General features: G+C 40.4%; 1 protein-coding gene across 2 annotated transcripts in view; it reads left to right on the top strand.

Annotated features, from left to right (window-relative positions):
• The first annotated feature begins 4,576 nt into the window (after positions 1–4,576).
• The window catches only part of SNRK (SNF related kinase), a 40,045-nt gene continuing 24,812 nt past the window's right edge, over positions 4,577–19,809 (top strand). Inside the window, exons 1-3 of one of the 2 annotated variants that reach the window (XM_030231229.2) lie at positions 4,577–4,866; positions 15,212–15,309; positions 16,651–17,344. In XM_030231229.2, coding sequence (XP_030087089.1) covers positions 16,756–17,344 — 589 coding nt within the window. In that variant the 5' untranslated portion in view covers positions 4,577–4,866; positions 15,212–15,309; positions 16,651–16,755. Of the gene's footprint in view, positions 4,867–5,510; positions 5,530–15,211; positions 15,310–16,650; positions 17,345–19,809 lie in introns of those variants that run through there. The other variant, XM_009086154.4, reaches the window with a different exon arrangement.

The following is a 19,809-nucleotide window of genomic DNA, read 5'->3' as shown; positions in this document are numbered from 1 at the left end:
TGAGTGGCAGCTCTACCCTTGACCATATTGGCTCTCCTACTAATTTGCTGTCATCCACAAACCTGATGAAAGGGCACTCTGTCACCTCCTCTAGGCATTCCTACAGACATTAAACAGGTCAGGTCCCAGGACAGATCCCTACAATACTTGACTTCTTACTGGCCTCCAGAGAGAGTGCAGTCCTTTAACTGCTGGCCTCTGTGTCCTATCATCCAGTTTTTACCCATGTGGTTGTCCATCTATCAAGCCCACAATGTGTTAATTTGGATACAAGACAGTTGACGGTGCCAAAAGCATTGCAAAAGTCAAGGTACATAACATCCTCTGCTCTTCCTCATCTACAAATCCAGTCATTTTGCTATAGAAGGCAATTGGGTTGGTGAGACACACTGGCTGTTCCAAATTATCTCCTCCTTCCTGCGTTCAGAAAAGTGTTCCAAGAGGACATGAATTTCAACATGAACTGCAGTGAGGCTGATCAGCTAACAGTTTTCCTTTGGGCTTTTTATTCAAGAGTCATTGGAGAACACTCCAATGGTTGTGGAGACCCCAGTCTCCACTATCTTTCAAAGACAAAAGCACAGTCTTGCAGTGAAACCAGACAGCTCCCTCAACAGCTTGGACACAGTTCTGTTGATCCCATGAATGTTTATGGGTCAAATTCTCCCATGCAATCCCTGAATTGATCCTCACCGATTGCTGGCAGCTGTCTTCCATGAATTCTAAGCAGAGACTTTGGAGACTTTGATGATACGCTTGAGGCAACAGTGGCTCTGAGTGCCACAACCTCATCTGTTTCCACTACCAGACGACTTGCCTCACTCAGGAACAAAACCACTCCTGTTTTCAGTCTTTTACTCTTGGAGTTGTGGCAGAAGCTCTTCTTGTTGCCTTTGGGATCATTTGCAAATCTTAAATACAGCTTTGACCTTAGAAAAGATTTGATTTCTTTGGATATTTCCAGCAGTTTCTGCATCAGCCCAGAAACCTGAGTTACCTCCCCTGATCATGGAAATGTACGGATCTGAATGTCCTCCATGAGCTGCAGTATAAATTGTACTCTTCTATATCTGTCCAAAGGCAGCTGCTTTGTTCTGCTTTGTCAGGGAAGCTGTTAATAATTTAATAATGAAAGGGAACTAATGAGGCCTATGGATTTGAGCCTCATGCTCTGATTATCCAGTATCTAATGAAGTGTGAATTTTGACTGAAGCTTTTTCCACCCTGAGGGGAAAAAGCCACTCTCATCCATGCGGATTCTCCTGTGACTAATGAAGGGTGAGCTCACACTGCAGCTTTTGCTATACAGGGAGTACAGGTAAGGCTGCTGTTCGCTGCACAGGCCTAGTTTCATGACACTTATGAAAACATGTAATTCTGGAAATATCTACCCCTTTAATTCAGATTTGACCAGTTGGTTTGGAAATTACTAGGGAGAGAGAATGGACATACTCACAAAGGCTGGTCCAAGGTCATTATTCAAGCCTCAAGCATTTTGAAACATCCCAACATTTTCTTGCACTACTTTGCATTTCAAACACGTCTCATTGGAAAGGTGCAAAATAATTTACATTGAGTATTAGCCTAATTTTTGAAACAGGTGAACCGTAATGATTCATCTTTTAAAGAACACATCCCTTCTCAAATCCTGAAGACCAGCAATTTCACACGTGTTTATACACTCCAGACTTTTGACAGATGGCTTACACTTTTTGTATCCTATCTAAAACAAGGTTATTTCTAATGTCAGTCAGTAGGTATTCTGTAAAAACCAATATTATCTACTATTTTCTTCCTGTAGTAGATTATGGATTGGATTTAGCAAGGAGCAATGTCGTCTGGTCTGATCTGGATGCATGTATGCCATGAGCAATCCCTCAGACAGATGCGTGAGGCTGTTGCTGTCACCTTCCCTAGACAAATACATTCAGGCTGATGACTGACAGGTGAGGTGTGTTTTGCTATGGCACAGCTATCATGTATTAGCTGTCCTGTTTTATAACTGACGTGGGGACCGAGGCATGGCACTTTTATTGCAGGGCAAACCAGGTGAGGCCAACCAAAAGCAGCAGCACAGGGTCAACCTTCCCCAGCAACCTCACTGCAGCTTGTGTGATTTTGCAGGCATGTAGCTATCACATTCATTACGTTTTCACTGTAAAAAACCTCTCACAAAATCAAAACAAGACTCTGTGCCTCTGAAGACAAAGCCCAGTGTAAGTGACTGTATATGTGACAGGAGATTTACATTACCTTGTTGGGGGAATGGTATTGGTCTTAGCCCAGAAGTATGTGATGTGATCTAGTGTAAACAGTGATAAAGCTGCCTGAAAACAGGCAATTCCATCCCACTACAGACTGTCAGACTCCTTCCAGCCCCTGCTGTCTCCACTTGAGCACAGTGTGTATTCTTGACCCTGTTCTTGGTCTCACACATACTCATCTACAAAGACTCATCCTATTGAGTAAATGAGCTGTTGTGTTGCACAAGTGACCCTAAGCACAGTATCTCAAAATAGCTATGTTGCAGGTGAGAATTTTCTTTTTTCTGCCCTGTAAATGTATCCTTTTCCACCCACCTGTTCTCCCACATAAGCAAACATACAGAAAAGTTGAGTACACCTGAGTGCAACATCCTGTGTGGCAGTGCAATAGATGATAATGTGATTTCTAGCTGATAAAAAAAAAGTCCTTTATGCCAAAGTATTTTGCTAAGGAAGACTTAGTGGCACTGAACTGAATCATCATTTGTTCTTTGTGAGATGTGCCTTCTTCAACATGCCAATGAAAACCAATTGGCAATACATAATTATTATTAACGAGTGATGGAATCTAGATTTAAGTTTTACAACAAAATAAGCATGAGGCACCACCTGATCACAGCAGGCTCAGAAATCCAAGGGGTGCATATCACACACTTGTGCAAACTCAGACTAGAGAAATCATTGATAATCAGGCAGACACAGGAGATGGGCTGGTTACTGTAATCTCCTACATCAAATCCATCTCATAAATTCAGCAATTCAGCAATGTGTTTTATTAGTGCCTGAATGGTGCAAGAGTGGAGAATCAAGCCTGATTGGAGAGCAGAGAACTTAGACCATGGAGTGGTCTAAATTATGACCAAATAATGAAACTCTCATTCTTGTAGCCGGCAGTGCTCAGAATAAACATATCTTGAAACCTTGATGTATTTTTTACTTTATTTCCCTTTTGAAACTTTAAAAATACAGAATCATTATGTCCTTTTCATCTCAGATGATCACACTATTTCACTTTAGTTATTTCCTGAACTGTATTTTCTGGCTTAGTGTATTCACAAAGATTGGTTTCAAGGTAAGAAATTCCAGGTTAATTCAATAGCCTCTGCCATAAATAAGCTATTAACAAGAAAATGATATCTCAATTTTGTAAAAGCATGGGGAAAAAATGAAAAGCATTTATCAAAGATTTTCTTAAAATTAGGCTTCGCTATATAATGAGGTTTTGTATTCTCTCTCCATGTATCTTGATTGGCTATTTCTATTTGAAAAGAAAAACACCAGGGCACTTTTCACAGTGACACTCTCAACTCTTTTAATTCCCTGGATATTCGAAGACCTTCCTTCCTTGATCTTCAGAGCAAACTCTTGCTCTATTTCTGATGCTCCGAGCAACCGCTTCGCTCTTCCCTTCTTAGCACCTACTCAGCCCGAACGCAACCACTGGAGGTGTTTCCCTCGCCTTCACTACCCGAACAGCCGTGTACGTGCTCAGGGAAACTCTGAAGCCCCTGCCAGGCTCATTCTTCGCCCTGTTTTCTCCTACTATCTTCAGTGCCATCCTTTCCTCGCACTCTCCCTGCTTCCAGATGACCCCCACCATCCATCGCACGCTCACCCTGCTCACCACAGGGGAATCCAACAGCAGCCTGCCTCGCTGCCCTCACACCATCGCTACCCAGCGCACAAGCAGACCAAGGCCTGCTCGGGGAGGTGGTGGAGTCACCGTTCCTGGAGGTGTTTGAGGAAGCACTGGACGTGGCACTCAGTGCCATGGTCCGGTTAACACTGTGGTGTTCCGTCACGAGTCGGACTCGATGATCTCAGAAGTCTCTTCCAACCTAATTGATTCTGTGGTCGCTGTAGTCTCATTTATACTCTATTATTTCTACCCAGGAATCACAGGCGTGGTCCTTTCACGACTTTGAGCAGCCCTCCAGCCCAGCGTCCCCTCCAGAGGGACAGGGCGCCGCCAACTCGCCTCCACGCAGGTGGCAGACGCACGGGCTTCTTCACCATCTACCTCAGACCTTCAGCACTTAGCCTCCCGTCTTTTTCCCATGTCTAAGGGAAATTGCTCAGGACCTCCTTGAAACCCAGGGCGGACCGAACCGAACGGTTCCGCTGCCCTCCGCTCCACTCCCCTCAGATACCCCATCCCCTGCACGCCCCCACCGCCGCCGCCATTGGCCCCCGCCGCGACTGCGCTTGGCTCGCGGCCTCCCCTCCCGTCCCCTCCCGCCGCGCGGCGCAGGCGCGGCTGCGCGCGGGCGAGCGTTGGCCCCGCCCCGCCCCTCGCGGCCCCGCGCGAGCCGCGGCCGTTGTTGTCAGTCGCGGCTCGGAGGCGCAGCGGGAGCGGCCGCAGCGCCGGGTCCCGTCCGAGCGCAGCGCGGGCGAGGGGCGCCACCCGCCGCAGCCCCGCCGACCTTCCCCGCTGGGCTCTCGGACCCTCTTCGTATCCTTCTCTGTCCCTCCTTCCCTCTCCGCTGAGCTCCCCGTCCCTGCCGCCGCTCCCGAGGGCAGTTGCAGCGGGCGCTGCCCATGCAGGGGGCGGCGCGGGGCGCGGCGCCCCGAGGAGACGCCGCCGCTGCCGCCGTTGCGGGCAGTAAGTTGCCGGCGGGGTTGGGCCGCGTTCGGCTCGGGCTGGGCCGGTGGGGTGTGGTGGGTTCCTTCCTCCCCCTCCCGGAGCCGGCCGAGCCCAATGGCGGCCTCGGCCCAGGGGGAGGAGGAGGCGGTTGAGGGGACGTTTCCCGGCCGCCACCGAAGGTCGGTGTGTCGGTGCCGGCGGGGCTGGAGGGGAGGGCTTGGGGAAGGGAGCGGAGAAGCGGTTGTTTCTGCGGGCACGGCGGACTCCCGGGATGCGGGTGTTCATGCGGGATCGGAGGCGTCCCGGAATGCGGTGTTCCTGCGGGGACGATGGGCTCCCCGGACGCGGGTGTTCCTGCGGGGACAGCGGGCTCCCGGGATGCAGGTGTTCCTGCAGGGACGGCGGGCTGCCGGGAGCCTGCCGTGCCCCCGGCGCGGCGGAGTGTCCGTGCGGCACGGCCCCGTGTGACCGCGGTGACACACGGCCCCGCGCGTGTGACCGGAGTGACACCGGTCCCTCCGCCACTCCCCCGCTGCTGCTGCCCGCGCCGGCTCCGCCGCCTGTGTTCTCTTGCCGGGAAGGGGGGGGAAAAAAAAAATAAACAAGTGAGGCGAGAGCCCCGCGGTCCGGCCGCTGGTGCGTTTTAGGGGAATGACGGTGCATCTCGCCCCTCGGAATCCGGTGCGTAGCCAACAGGTTTGCCTTGATCTCCTTGTGCCCAGGGCTGGAGCGTGCCCCTCCTGACAGAGGCTGGAAGTATCCCTCGTTCTTTGTCAGTACGTGCCGTGCTGCTGTCAGCACACTTACTACGTTGAATTCGCTGCCTAGAGATTAGTATAGAAATTGGTAGAATAACTAGCAAGGTCCTGCATAGAGGTCTTTGTGCTTATTGTCAGGTGAGTTTTGGCACCCAGGTGTCTTAATTAGTGGAAGATGACTTTTAAAAATAGTTGATGTGCAGTTTTAGTAATAATTGAAGGGCGAATAAGTGGGGTTGGGTTTATTTGTTTTGGTTTGGTTTTTTTTTCCTTGTATTTTTAAATTTTTTTTTTTTTTAGTAAGTAGACTGAGTAAAGTGTTGGAGAACATCCACTCGGGCAAAACCCCCTACTATATTGGCCAGAGGATGGTTGGTGACAAAAGTGACCTATTTTCAGATTGGATATTTTTATTGGTAGGAGATGCTAGTATACCTGTGAAGGAGAAACCTTTATGTGGGATACACGCTTTGGGTTTTTGATTATTCATAAATAGTTTCCTATTGATCATCTCACTTCCAAGACCTTGTTATGAGTAGATGAGGGCAAAGCAGTTGTTTCTTTGGTGTTACCATTACAGTTCCTGGAGCAACTGAAGCGTATTGTATGATTTTCAGCCATCTAGCATGAATGAAGTGCATACAAATATGCTTACGCCTGCCCTCTGTAGTGCAGTCGCTACTTAGTCATAACTGCTGCTTTTTTGGAGTTGTTTATTATGGATATATTTGGATCTTCAGGCTCTAGGGAAGGACCAGTTTAACAAATCTCTGAAAGTGTAATCTGTATAGAAGTGTTTATTAGCAAATGTTTATTGTGTTACAGTTAAGCATTTCTTTCAAGGCATGCACCATTAGGAAGTGGATTAAGGAATCCTGGGACTTTTTTCCCACAGAAAGTGGGAAATTAGCTCGTGGGTGTTTTTGTACTATTGCTGATCTTTCAAAGGAATCTGAAACAAATAAGAACTAACAATCATTGCCAAACAATGCAATCAAATTTTACCTTGTGAAATAGGTCAAAATGTTTACTTAGACTAATGTCTGCCCCTTTGACTTCTAGTGCATACAACATCCAGATTAGAGGACTTAATAATAAAAACTGAGGAGGAGAAAGTCCAGTCTTTTAAATTTTTCTGAATGCCCTGAATGACCAAAAAAGTGGTAGAATGATGACATGTGTTTTTCAAGTGATAGGAAAGGGAAGCTAACCTGACTGCTGGAGCTTTGCCTGGTAGGCAAGGTGGCATCTAAGACAGCACATTCATCTGGCTCTTTTGAGAGGATCTTTATGATCCACACTTGAGGCTTTCATAAAAAGCAGGGAAAAGGGAGAGTTGCATCTTAAATGTACTTACTGTGTTATGGTTTTTGCTTTCATTCTATGCAATTGAGAAGCAAGAAAGTACAGTTTGAATGCTGGACACCCTACAGGTTACTGCTGTTCCTTGAATCATTGTGCTATGAGAACTGATACTGCCATGTGGTGTGGGTGGTTGCACTGTAATAAATAGTCTACTTTCTGATTATTTTAAAGAAATAACATGCTAAGGGTGTGCATAATAATATGATACTGCAGATATTCTTTTACTTGCAGTAGTCATCCTGTGCAGTAGGCATCTTGGCCAACCTGGTCTCTTCGAACTGCCTTTGAATAATACTTGAATAATTCTTTTGCAGTCTACACCTTCACTCTATCATCGTGCCTTTTATCCTGCTGGCAACTCTAATGCCAAAGTAGCACCTTTGTCTTGCCTGGCCTGCCTTGCTTTCAAGGGCACAGTATCCTGGTGCAGCTAGGTATTTTTCCTCACAATGTGTCTCTTGTGAAATAATGCACTTCCTTTTTTGGATTCTCAAATTTTCACTGAAATGCTGTAGCTGTAAAACTTATTGGTGAACCTCTGCCCATTCCTACTGAATTGCGTTTATGATTGTGTCTTAAAATAAGAAACCAATGGAACGTGGTTCAGATCAGGGATATAGAGCTGAGCTGCAGTTTATGATGAATATAGTAATATTAAATTCTATAAGCTCTTCACTTTAGTAGCCTCTGAGGTTCTGCCCATCTTCTGTGTCACCTTATTTTCAAACACTTAACTGAAATGCTGCTGCTGCTATAATAATGTAAAATACCTTTTGTTTTAATACACATAACAGTATTATGTAAGCGCTTAAGAGGATTTGAAAAAACATATATTCCCTTACAACTCTAGGATAACTCGCCCTGGCAGAGTTCTAGTACACATAAGTTGATTGAGTCACCAATGTTAAGAACTTAATGAGAAATAATTATACTTGCAAAGTATAAAACAGTGCATGTTCACTTTCTGAAAAGCTGAATCCCTCTGTTACAGTGATCTTCTACAACTGCGATGGGACACAAATGTTACACTGTATTTGACAGACTTTTCTTTATGTATCATTGTGGGGTTTTCTGCAGCAGAAAGTTGCAGAAAAATTAGTTACTGACTACTATCTAGTTACTGACTGGACTTTACTTGAGAGATGATAGCCTAGGCTTTATTATAATTTTAGTTCATGTTAAAGCCTGGCAAATTTCAGGTGTCTGGCTGTTCCTGACTAATTTAGGATGCTATAAATAAGAATAAGGTATTGAAACTGAGTAACTGTTGGTTGCAGTCAATCTATTTGTCTTTAAGCAGTTTGTATCCTAGATGGAAAACACCAGTCTCATAGTGGCAACTTAAGTCAATTCAGTACTTGAATTTTGTGTTACCAGATTTATTGCTAATCAAATGAAACTATATGATATTTAACCTTGAATATATTAAGAAATTTAATAGAAATTATTATTGTTTGTAATAGATACTAAGGGTATGCACATGTATTTGCATCTGAACGCTTGTGTTTGAGATGGCATGTGATGCTTTCACCTCCCTTGATATGGGAAGAAAATCATGCTTGTGGTTCTGAATTTAGACAACAAAGATGTAGGTGTTAAAACAGGGCTAACATTGAAATGTTATGCCACACTGAAGTGTTCACTGATTAATGGCAGAATGTTTAGAGCTCCTTTTAATGGTCTTAGCTGCACTGCCTGGCATGACAAAATTATGTGGTAATGTTAATAAATAGGCATTGGAAAAAGGTAAAATGATTCTGAGAGTTCATGAATATGGAGTAGATGAAGCAGCTTCTCTGATGGAGTTTAGTTTGGTGGAGAAATCGAGTTACTTGCTTTCTGCAAAGTTTCTGCAGTAAGTTTCCTAGATATAAAGATTTAGCATGCTGACTAAAAGATGGTGATACCATCATGAATCACCTGATATGCAAAATATTTCTTCATCAGTTAATGTTCCTAGCTATTTTGGGGGAAGAAAAAAGAATAAAAAAAAGAAAATATTATGGGATTTAGAATATTAAAAATCTTCAAAAATCTACTTGGATGCTGTTTATCAAGCTTGGAAAAGTATAATTTTGGGCTAGGGAGTCCAACTACTATGAGTTATCTCTGTTGCTTATGCAGTTGTTGGCCGAAATACCAGATCTGGATTGCTTAAATGTACGAATGTCTGTAACTAAGATATCCGTGCAAATTTTCTGTAGTTGATGAAAAATTCTTCTGTTAGTGGGAACTGCAAAACATGAGATTATCAGCTGAAACTAATTTTTTATATATTATAACATCACAGGGTCTGAATAAAGTTTTATAACTGATTTACAGATACAGAAAGAAAGTACTAGCAGATATAACAAAACTTGGAGTAAGTACTTTTAAAAGACATTATCACATACTACTGTGCAGAAGATAATTTATGAGATGTGGCTATTCAGGAAGATCTGGTATTTTTCTATACAATAATACTTAAGGAGGAGCTTCAGAGCTTAAGTGCTGTATTGCTGAAGCTTCTGGTATGTAAAAATGGTAGTGTCTCTCTTGCTTTTTTTCTTTAAAAATGAAAGGCCACAGGCTGGCCTTTGAGAGAAGGCATAAGAGGAAAACAGATACAACATGAGATTAATTGCTTTCGGAGCTGTGGCTTGTGTGAGGACTTTAAATGGTGTAAAGCTCTTGCTGAGTTTTTAAATCTGTAGGGCAACTTGTATTTGTCTTGTGTAATACCTCCTCTTAGAAATGGAAAGTACCTTGTGAACTGCAGCGAATTATCAGCAAGGTTGTGAAAGTACTTTGGGCTTTTAACATATTTCACAATTGGAACCAGTGCCAGTAACTGCCGGTGATGGGTTTGTCAGTGGCTCATAGTTCCATCAGTCTTAGTGCATGTGTCCTCTTAATAGCTTTGGAGTCCAGTGTATAATCATCATCCAGCTGTTACTCTACTGTCTTACTATTGCTTTGGAGTCTACATCAGCGTAGTCTCTATTTTTTCTCATTCACCTGCTTGGAAAGAAAGAGGAAATAGAGATTCTTGACTTTTAAAGGAGAGGCCTTGAAGGACCAATTCAGATTCAGTGGTTTCTTTAAGTTTTTTGTATGGAGGGTGATTCTCAAACAGATATCAACTATTAGGTGGAGTTTCTACAACAGAGTTCTCAAATTTTAGTTTGCTTTTTTCTAGTGTTCTGAAGATCACTTACCACAGCTTAACTGTGTGAAATAGGAAAGCTTAAATTGTCTTGATGCTTGATGTTACTGCATTAGTCTTCAAGAAAATAGATGGTAGACAGCAATCTGTAGGTCTGAAAGTTTGGGAATTCCTTATCTAAGAAATAAATGTGTTCTTTAATTGATGATATCCAGAATCATGCTTTGTATCTTTTACATTTTCTTTTTCTCATGCATTGGATCTACCTCAAAGTGTCTTGCTCTTAGAAGTCAGATCATGCAGGCTCTCATCATTTTTTGTTATGAAGTGCTGTTGCTAACTTTTTTCTTCTCATATCTATAATAGTGCTGCCCTTCCCATCCTCCAACATTTTGTTGGTCCAGGAGCAATGTTTTACCAAGTTTATTGACCTGCCAAATATTTCTGTTGCTGGCTGTACATTGAATAATGGACCTTAGAATTTGAGAATTCTTGTTGGCATTTTGCTTTTGCTTCAAAACTAAGAAGAGTTAAGGCTAGACATCAGTAGCTCTAATGCCTGCAATACATTCTAAAATGACAAAACACATTTCATTATAGATTTCCCAAATGTTTAGAATGGCAAAACTTCATCAGTAATTGGTGCCTCTCGTATATTTTCAGAGCAAAATTCTACAGACTGTTTAAAACTAGTGAGTACAGTTAAGTTTTGCAGGTTAATTCTTCTTTTTATTTTTGTAACACAGCATTACTTGATAACTCTTCATCATTTTAGAGGTAGTCAGAGCTCAATAGTAGAGAGGTTTGCTGATATATCTTGACATTTCAGTAACACAGTGTGGGCTGGATATGGACACTAATGCCTAACAGGAAAATGAAAGAAGTGCATGTACACCTTGAAAAAAATCTCCTGTAGTGTTTTATCCTGGAACTCACTGGGAACAGGAGAGTTTATAGGGTTTGTCATCAGTGAAAGGGAAGATATGTGTGTATGCTGTGGTGCAGTCACATAAAGTGGAAAATAAAGCTTTAAGAGGGCATTGCATATATAACGGCTGAGTTGTAACACTGCTGCCTCTGTGAATTGTTTTCCTCTGCCCCCCAAAAATGCTGCATGTACAAAATGTTTGGCTGTAGGGTGAGTGTAGATTGCCATGGTTTCTTTGAGTACCTTTGAGTGGTAGTTGTAAAGGCCATAGGAAGGTGGAGGAAGAAGGGCTCTGCTGGATCATGATGCCTGTATGCAAACAGAAGAAGACACTTTCCTGGGATACTGACTCCCATACTGAGTCTTGAATATTCATGAAATAATGGATACTAGGAGCTTAAGAAGTTTGAAATACGCTGGAGGAGTTGCATAATGATAAGTTTTCAGGCCATGTGATATGCATTGAGTGTGTGTGTGTTTTTCACATATCGCTCTTGCAATGCCTTTTACCTGCTTCTAGTGTGTTGGTGCTCCCTTATACCAAAAGAAAGGTGATAAAAAGTTCCTCTGGGGGAAAGCAGGTTGACACATAAGTGAAGGTGTAACAGTGCAAGTAGTGGGTCATATAGTAACAAGACAGACTGTTTTTAAAGGTTCATAGATTACCCTGTAAAGATACCTTACGTTAGGATGGCAGATAAAAATTGGGAGGAAATATTGGAAAAAATATAAGAAATTATATTTGGAGTTTATTTTACTGAGTTAATATGTTCTTCAGTTTGCTCTCAGATTCTGATGATTTGTACAAATTCTTTTCAGAGTGAAAAAAAATTGCTTCTGAATGTCCATATTCTGTGTATGTCAGATTTTGGATTTAGTGTTTCTAGGAACACAATCAAGATAAGTCTTACTGTCAACATACAATTATGTAGTAAATAAATAATTGGTATAGATGCTGTTACTTATCTGAGACAAAAGAGAGCAAAAGGAGAAGCAGGGTAAAACTTTAATTTGTCTGGTGGATGTGTATAATGTGTGCATCCACTGAGCTATTCATTCTAAACTCCTGTTACAGAAAATGGAAGCGTGTGCTTTTACAAAATGATTCATCTGATCTCTTAGGCTATCTGCTTTAGGGTGCAATTTGTTTTATCACAGACTCTTATCTGTGTTGACTGAATCTCCATTTATCGTGAAGGGAGACGGGAATGGTTAGCTGTCTGTGGAGCAACAAGTCCCAGTGAAGATTACTTCAGCTCTTACATCTGTTAGACTGATGATGCAGGGAAGTCTTTGCATTGATAGTTTTTCAACATTTTGTTTAAATGGGACCATGAAGGTTCATTTTCTAAAGTAAGCTAATACACACATTAGGGTAAGATGAACTAGGCTGGTCTTACATGCAGTGTGTAATCTAATGAAACTTTTTGAATAGAGTGAATTGCTTAAAGAAAAACTAGTGTCTCTGAAACATGCTTCTTTTTCTAAACAGATCTATTCATCCATCTTTTAAAGATGGTTGAATCACAATACTGTTGCTAAGCTTTTTAATAGGATGCATATGATATTACAAAACAGCTCCTGCAGATCTCCATTAGGGGCTGTTTGCTGTGTTTTGTGAGGTAGGTATATGAGCTTCTGTGGAAAGAAGGATCTGTTCTGAATTTATTTACTGGTAAATGTCTACATTGCATAAAATAAGAATTGGGGGTGTAGCTGAGTTCTGGTATAATTAGGGAAAAATTTTTAGAACCATAATTAGCTGCATGAATTAAACGCTGCTAATGGTTAGTTAACTCACCAACTAGAAAAACCAAACTCTAATGCTGAAAAATGAACTTATCAGGGGTTTAACATAATGTGAATGTTAAACATTAACACATAATGTTTAACATAAGGTAAACATTTTCTGTGATATGACTGTCTCTTAAATGCTTTTTCTCAGGCTGTCATTTGGCTTGCTGCTAACATGTGGCTGGTGAAGATTTTGATTGTTGTCTGCTTTAGTCTGTTCCTTCACTTGGGGAAATGTTCAAGTGGTCACATTGTAAACTGGATCACCAAAATGATCCATCATTAAAAGTAATCCTGTTTCGGAGGGTCATGGCAAAACTAGAGGCTTGTGTGGTTTCATCTAAAGTCAGCCACAGTACTGGTGTAACTAAGGAGGCAACAGCAAAGGGTCTCAAAGAGGTTCCAGCTTGAAATAGAGGATCCTTAAGTACTGTCAAAATTCGACTTTCTTACTCTTAAGAGAAATTGAGAAAAAGAAACTGTTCTGAAATGTATTGGTATGGCAACTGCGCTCCTTTAGATAGCATATTTAAATTGTAACCAAGGCTTGTATCTATATACACCATGACATTTTTGCATCCACTTCCTACTACTGAACAATTCGAAACTTTTGTACTTTCCAACCATGTGTTGTATCTGAGATCCCTGTATTTAGCGGTGGGTGCTTCATCTATGCAGATTTATTTTAAAACCACAGAGTTAAGGTTAGTTGGTCTGTTACTGTGGAGACTTTAACTTAAACTGTAAATGAATTTGAATTAATTTTGTTACAGCTAATGGGGCCACAACATTAGTAAACATAGTTTATCTTCTGCTTCTGTAAGCTCTTATCCTATTGATTACTCTCTGATATATTTCTTCATTGCTTAAACATAACTGGTTTTTGCTGGAATTCTGTTGACAGGTTGCTTTTTATGTGTATTCTGTGATTTAAAGTTAAATCACTTGTTGAGCTTGTACAATGATGGTTGAGAATGTGCCAAGTGAACAAAGTAATGAACATAAATCTTTCCTTACTGCTGAGTGTTGCAGTTAAATTCAGACAAGCTGTCTTTAATTTGTGTGTTCCAGTTTCCCTTTAACTTCTTTAATCTAGAAGCAGTTAGGAGTCAGATTAAGATGCTGTGGAGACAGCAGTACTAAAAAGCATGTCTGTGTGGGGGGTTTTGTTATTGTTGTTGGGTTTTTTTAAATGCTGGCAATCTCTTTAGGAGTGAGACTCTGGAGTTGCATGACCATATGGGGCACAGCTGATTAATATATCCCCTCCTGCTTCATACCAGCTAAGATTAGGTGGTTTGTGTATGTGCATGGACTGTTTTTCATTAGTCTTCATTTTGGGGTTAGGTCAGTATGATGGAACATTACATAACTGCAAAGTCAAGTATTGCTTGAAAACATTGTTAGTGTGCAGTAGTAGTGAAAGAACCCTCAAATTGGCCTAAAAAAATAGAATAGAACAAACCAGAAAATGAGTAGAGATGGGTGAGAGGAGTGCTAAAGCCTGTGGAATAACCTCTGCAAAAGGATTTATAGACTAGGATTAGAACAAAATTGAGTTGAAGCTAGGAAGCGAGGAAACTAATTCTGTGAGTTGCTTGAGGCAAGGTAAATGGAGTATGATGGTTCTTGTTTTGGAACAGACTGTGAATGAGAAGATGCACAAATTATCAAGAGATTAAAAACAAACAAGAGGAAGTGGTTCTTCTCACAGCACATATTTAAGTTATTCAGCTCTGCTGCAGTATGTTCTTGATGCTAAAAATTCACATGCTTTAATAAAGCACCTGCCCAGTTTCACAAGGAGGGGTGGGGTAGAATCCATCAAGTGCTATTAAACAGAAACCCACTGCTCTCAGATGTAAAGAAGTTTTTGAGTCTCTGAAAGATAAGGAGAGTTTTATTGTTTATTGTTGTATTTGTCATTGTATTATGTTGTTCCCTATGCATTCTGTAATAGTTTCTACCAGGTAGGAGAGTGGGCATTTAGTTTAATGTAGCATGCTTCAATTCAGTTTGTGCTTTTTTGAATAGGGATGGGATGTTGTTACATGGGAATGGTAGGGGAAGCTCTGTAAGATGAGCAGTTTGTGAAGTGTTGGGAAGCAGATATGCCAACCATCTTCTAGTGGAGTGGTTTTTGGAAGAGCATATGAAGCGTAGTGCTTAGTAGCAGAATAAAAGGGTGCATTCAGCAACACAAAACCCAGTGAAGTTTGTTGAAGCTTGATGACTATCTTTAAAGAAACACAAAACCCCAAACCTCAGTGTTTGTATTGTCTATTATTGTATTAATGCTTGTTGTACTTAACCCTGTTCCTTGTCTAGGTTATGAAGTTTTGGAAGTTAATTGATTTCATTCAAATTTTACAGGTGTGGAAGTCTCAAACTGAATTCTATGGCTTTTGTGGAAGCAGACAGCTGGATAGCAAAGAGGTTATACCATGGCTCCAGCTGAGAGAAGCAGTAAGGTGAGCTTGTTAAACATCACAGAATCCTCATAGGACCCCCAACCTTGTAATTGAATTCATACAAAACCAGGTTCATTAGTTTCACTGTCTGTGAAATAACTTGTTTAGCAGGGAGTGTTTTTAATCTAATGCTTACATTTCAACTTGAGAATAACTAATGTAAGGGGTTGTTTGGTTGCCAGCTTCCTTTTCAAAGTTTTTCTTTTTGAAGCTCAGTTTTGAAACTGAAAATATATTCTAAAGAGCTGTTTTTTCTGTATTTTAGACTTGGCGATGAGCCATCTAATTTTCCTATTTCTAACTACTTTGTACTCAAAGTTGGAGAAATGGTTAGCGTTTTGATAGCTACTGTTTTTTATTTAAACCTCAGTCTAAGTTAACAATGCAGGAAAAAGTTCTGGTAGGTTTTGTGTGTGGAAAAAAAAAATGACAATGGGACATAAGACCTTCAAAATCAATTTTGAATATGAATATTTTGTATGTTGGGTCTTGTTTGCTTAAGTGCCAAATACCTGGTAAGCAGGAATTCACTACACAAAAGCTGAACTCTTGAGTCTTCTCTGCTTCTTTCCTACTCTCTCCCCCTTCTCCTCACTTATTCCCAGGTCTGATGAACATATGCAGCCTACCTCTAAACTTTTTATCACCAGTTTGTATAACTTCAGTCAAAATATTTAACAAAAAATTTTATTTACCACTGAGGGCATCCAACCCAAATGTTTCATTTCAGCCTTCAAAGCTTTGTTCACTTGCTGTAATTACAGTATTGATTGATAATGCTCAAGCTAATTAGAGTAACAAATTAAGTATTTTATGTTGCTCTGTGCTTTACTAAAGAGAAAGCTGTTGAAAAGGGGGAGGTAGAAGTCCCAAGTCATGCCATCAGAACTCTGTATTAGAGCTGTTTGATGCACAATACGAAGGGGTGTGCCAAAAAAGGATGTGTTAGGTATGTTCCTCTTGATGATATTCTGTGCTGCCCAGCTGTTTTATAGCATATCTGGAAAAGTTACAGATTTCAGCTTTGCCAGTTTTAACAGTCTTTATAACACCGATTTCAAGTGCTGCTTGAAAGATTTCTGACTCAAGACAATGAAGGCCACTGAATTTGTGATAAATTTTCATTATTGAAGTGTTAAAACTCTCTTCAAGCATACTGATAATGTGATGTCAGAAATCTGCAAGTTAGCACAACCTGCCTTATTAAATCCTTTGCAAAGATTTCTGAAGATTATTTCATAAATAATCTGTAGTAATGTGCTAATGTAACTTGGGGTAATTACAGGATAATAATTTTGCTTGCTTTTATACAAGTATATAATCTTGTCTCTTTGTTTTTAGGTATGCTTGGCAGTGATTATGGACTATTTATTTGCATCAGATACTCTTATATGAAAATACCACATTTCCAAAGAGCTTAAATATTATTTCATCTTCTGAAACAGAATGGCAGGCTTCAAACGAGGATATGATGGAAAAATTGCAGGATTGTATGACTTGGATAAAACTTTGGGCAGAGGCCATTTTGCTGTGGTCAAACTTGCTCGGCATGTCTTTACAGGTGAAAAAGTAGCAGTAAAAGTCATTGACAAGACCAAACTGGACACTCTTGCCACTGGACATCTTTTTCAAGAAGTCAGGTGCATGAAATTAGTGCAGCACCCCAACATTGTGCGGCTGTATGAAGTGATTGACACCCAGACAAAGCTTTATCTCATCTTAGAGCTAGGGGATGGCGGAGATATGTTTGATTACATCATGAAACATGAGGAAGGTCTCAATGAGGATTTGGCAAAAAAATACTTTGCTCAAATAGTTCATGCTATATCCTACTGCCATAAACTGCATGTAGTTCATAGAGACTTAAAACCAGAGAATGTGGTTTTCTTTGAAAAACAAGGACTTGTGAAATTGACTGATTTTGGCTTCAGCAACAAATTTCAGCCTGGAAAGAAGCTCACCACAAGCTGTGGATCTCTTGCCTATTCTGCTCCTGAAATTTTACTTGGGGATGAATATGATGCACCAGCAGTGGGTATGTATGTCTGCTTTGAATTCAGCATGTAATCTATAAACTTAAATACCATGATCTTGTACCTCTGTTCTGTTTCAAGATAATGTCTAATATGGAAGGCAGCTAATTGGCAAGAAGTAGTATAACCTGGAAGAGCTGTGGATGAGGTCATGCTGGAGCAGCTCTCTTTGAAGGAGATACTCAAACATTCTCAAAAATGCTTAAAAGTTCTTTTTGTATGAAATGATGCAATTGTATACATTGTAATTTTTTAAAAATTAATAATAATGTGGATGCAATGGGTATATTTCTAAATACTCAGAGAGAACCCATCTTCTTTTCTGAAGAGTTGCCTGTTCCAAATTTATTTTTAGCAAGACTCCCCACACTCCCTTGCACCCAACCACGAGTGACTTTGCTCAATTTAGCCATGTAAGAATAGCATTGTGAGCCCAGGCTGCTTACATGTTCTGCTGCAAGGTGGTGGGAAGCCATGTGTACCAAGTACTAACTCAGCTATCAAAGGAGGAGACAGGGAGTTAAGGTAAAGAAAGCTTGAACTCCCTCTATCCCACCTCTGCCCTTTCAGTGTCTGAGAACCAAAAGTAGTGGATGAGTTCCCAGTTGCTCTTGATTGTGTAAAAGGTAAAAGAAATAGTAATGTGTAAATGAGTCTTCATGTTTCTAGCTGCAAAGTGGAGTGTGCAGGGTGGATTGCTACATGTAAATTTCTTACTGTCTCTCTTAGGTCTACTGCTTATTGTAGTAGAAGTAATTTAGTCTTTTTAGAATAGCTGTAAACATTGATGGGGTCACTGAATATTCTCCTGTAGTCATACAGATGGCTGTTAGTTGAGGTACAACTCACTTCCCCAACAGGTGAAGGCACATATAATTGCAAATGGTGCGTGAAGAATAGCTTTTGATAGTCAACATGCCTCTTGTTTTTATCAGTATCTGATACTTTCATGGGTGTTGTAGCACCCATTATGACTGTACATGGCTCTGTGTGTTTTGTTGTGTTTTATAGTAGTGGCTGTAGTGATGGTTTAAATTAAGGCAGAGTTGTCCAGGCTTTTGCTAATTTACTTGAGGTGAACAATCAGCTAATTTTGTGTGCTGACAGGCACACTGTTGAACTACAATTCTTGTATTATTTTTAAACATAAATATTTTTAGCTATTAGGTAAAATATTTTGGTTCTTTGCCTAAACATTTGAATAACACTTTGTGGCTTCTGTCTTTGAATAGGTATTGTACTCTGGGCTTTCCAGACTTGAAGTACTTTCCCAAGTGTGCTATAATTAGGAATTTTGGATCTTTGTTACTTCTGAGTTTGCAAATTGATGCTACAGTGATACTTTACAAAATTATTTCTGTTCGGAGTCAGATGATTCAGATGAGTTGGTTCTGGTTTTATTAGTGGCAAACTAGAGCTCCTAACTCCTGAGTTTTTCTATGTTCTCTTACCTCCTTTTGAGAATTTCCTGCAGCATGAGTATAACTGACAGCAGTGGCCTTCAAAACTAGATGGAAAAGTGCATTTGTTAATTATTCTGTACAATGCCTTCTCTGAATTATTTCTTGAAAAATGGAGTAGTAGTCAAATTTTGGAGGATAAGCAAAAAATTAGGTTTTGATATTGCTGCCCAGTTGAAGATGCTTGGGGAAAAGGAGGTGTGTGGAGATTAATGGGGGAAGGGGAATTTGGAGCACTATGACCAGATGGTCCAAATTGAATTATATAGTTAACAAATCATGCTTTGGACCTCTTAATGATAAATGTAAAAATGTTTGTTAGAGGACTTTGTAAACAATTAGGGAGGTAAACTTCTGAGTAGTGCTAAAAGAAGATTTTTGAATGGATTCAGAGAGGGGAAGGTCTGGTTAATATGGTGTGTATCACATTAACATGATTGATGTGAACAGTAGAAAAATTAGGAAAAATGTAAATTCTTTTAACTAGTGTCAAAAGATGCCAATTATCTTCTAGTTCTGAGAATATTTAAATAGTTATTTCCCCAATATGCTGTCACAGCTACTGGATACTTAAAACTTCTATCCTAGTTGAGCAATTGCAGTGCTTATATTCTAACATTGTAGTAGCATATTTTTCATCACTTTGTAATGCACTACAAAATCTTTCTGAAGTACTGTCACTTACCAGAGTAAAAATAACAAAATTTACTATAAGATTCCAGTAAGATGATGACCTTGAAGGGTCTGGATTTTCCTTTTCTAACTATGGGTAAAAAGGTAAGATACACTATACAAATTTTCTAAATATGATTTATGTATTTTAAATACAAAGATCATTGCGGGGGGAATATAGGGCCTTCTTTGAAGCCCCTTTTCCCCAAAAAGAAATCTTAAATGTAAGTTTAGGAAATCTACCACTAAAATTGTAATTATGTAACTGAGAAATGAGCTTCTGCAAAGCTTTCTCAAACTTGAAAGATAAACTTGCATGCTAAGATGAGCTTGTA

Source organism: Serinus canaria, chromosome 2 (assembly GCF_022539315.1).
Source record: "Serinus canaria isolate serCan28SL12 chromosome 2, serCan2020, whole genome shotgun sequence".
NCBI classification, from domain to species: Eukaryota; Metazoa; Chordata; class Aves; order Passeriformes; family Fringillidae; genus Serinus; species Serinus canaria.
This window is presented reverse-complemented; position numbering and strand designations above follow the sequence as displayed.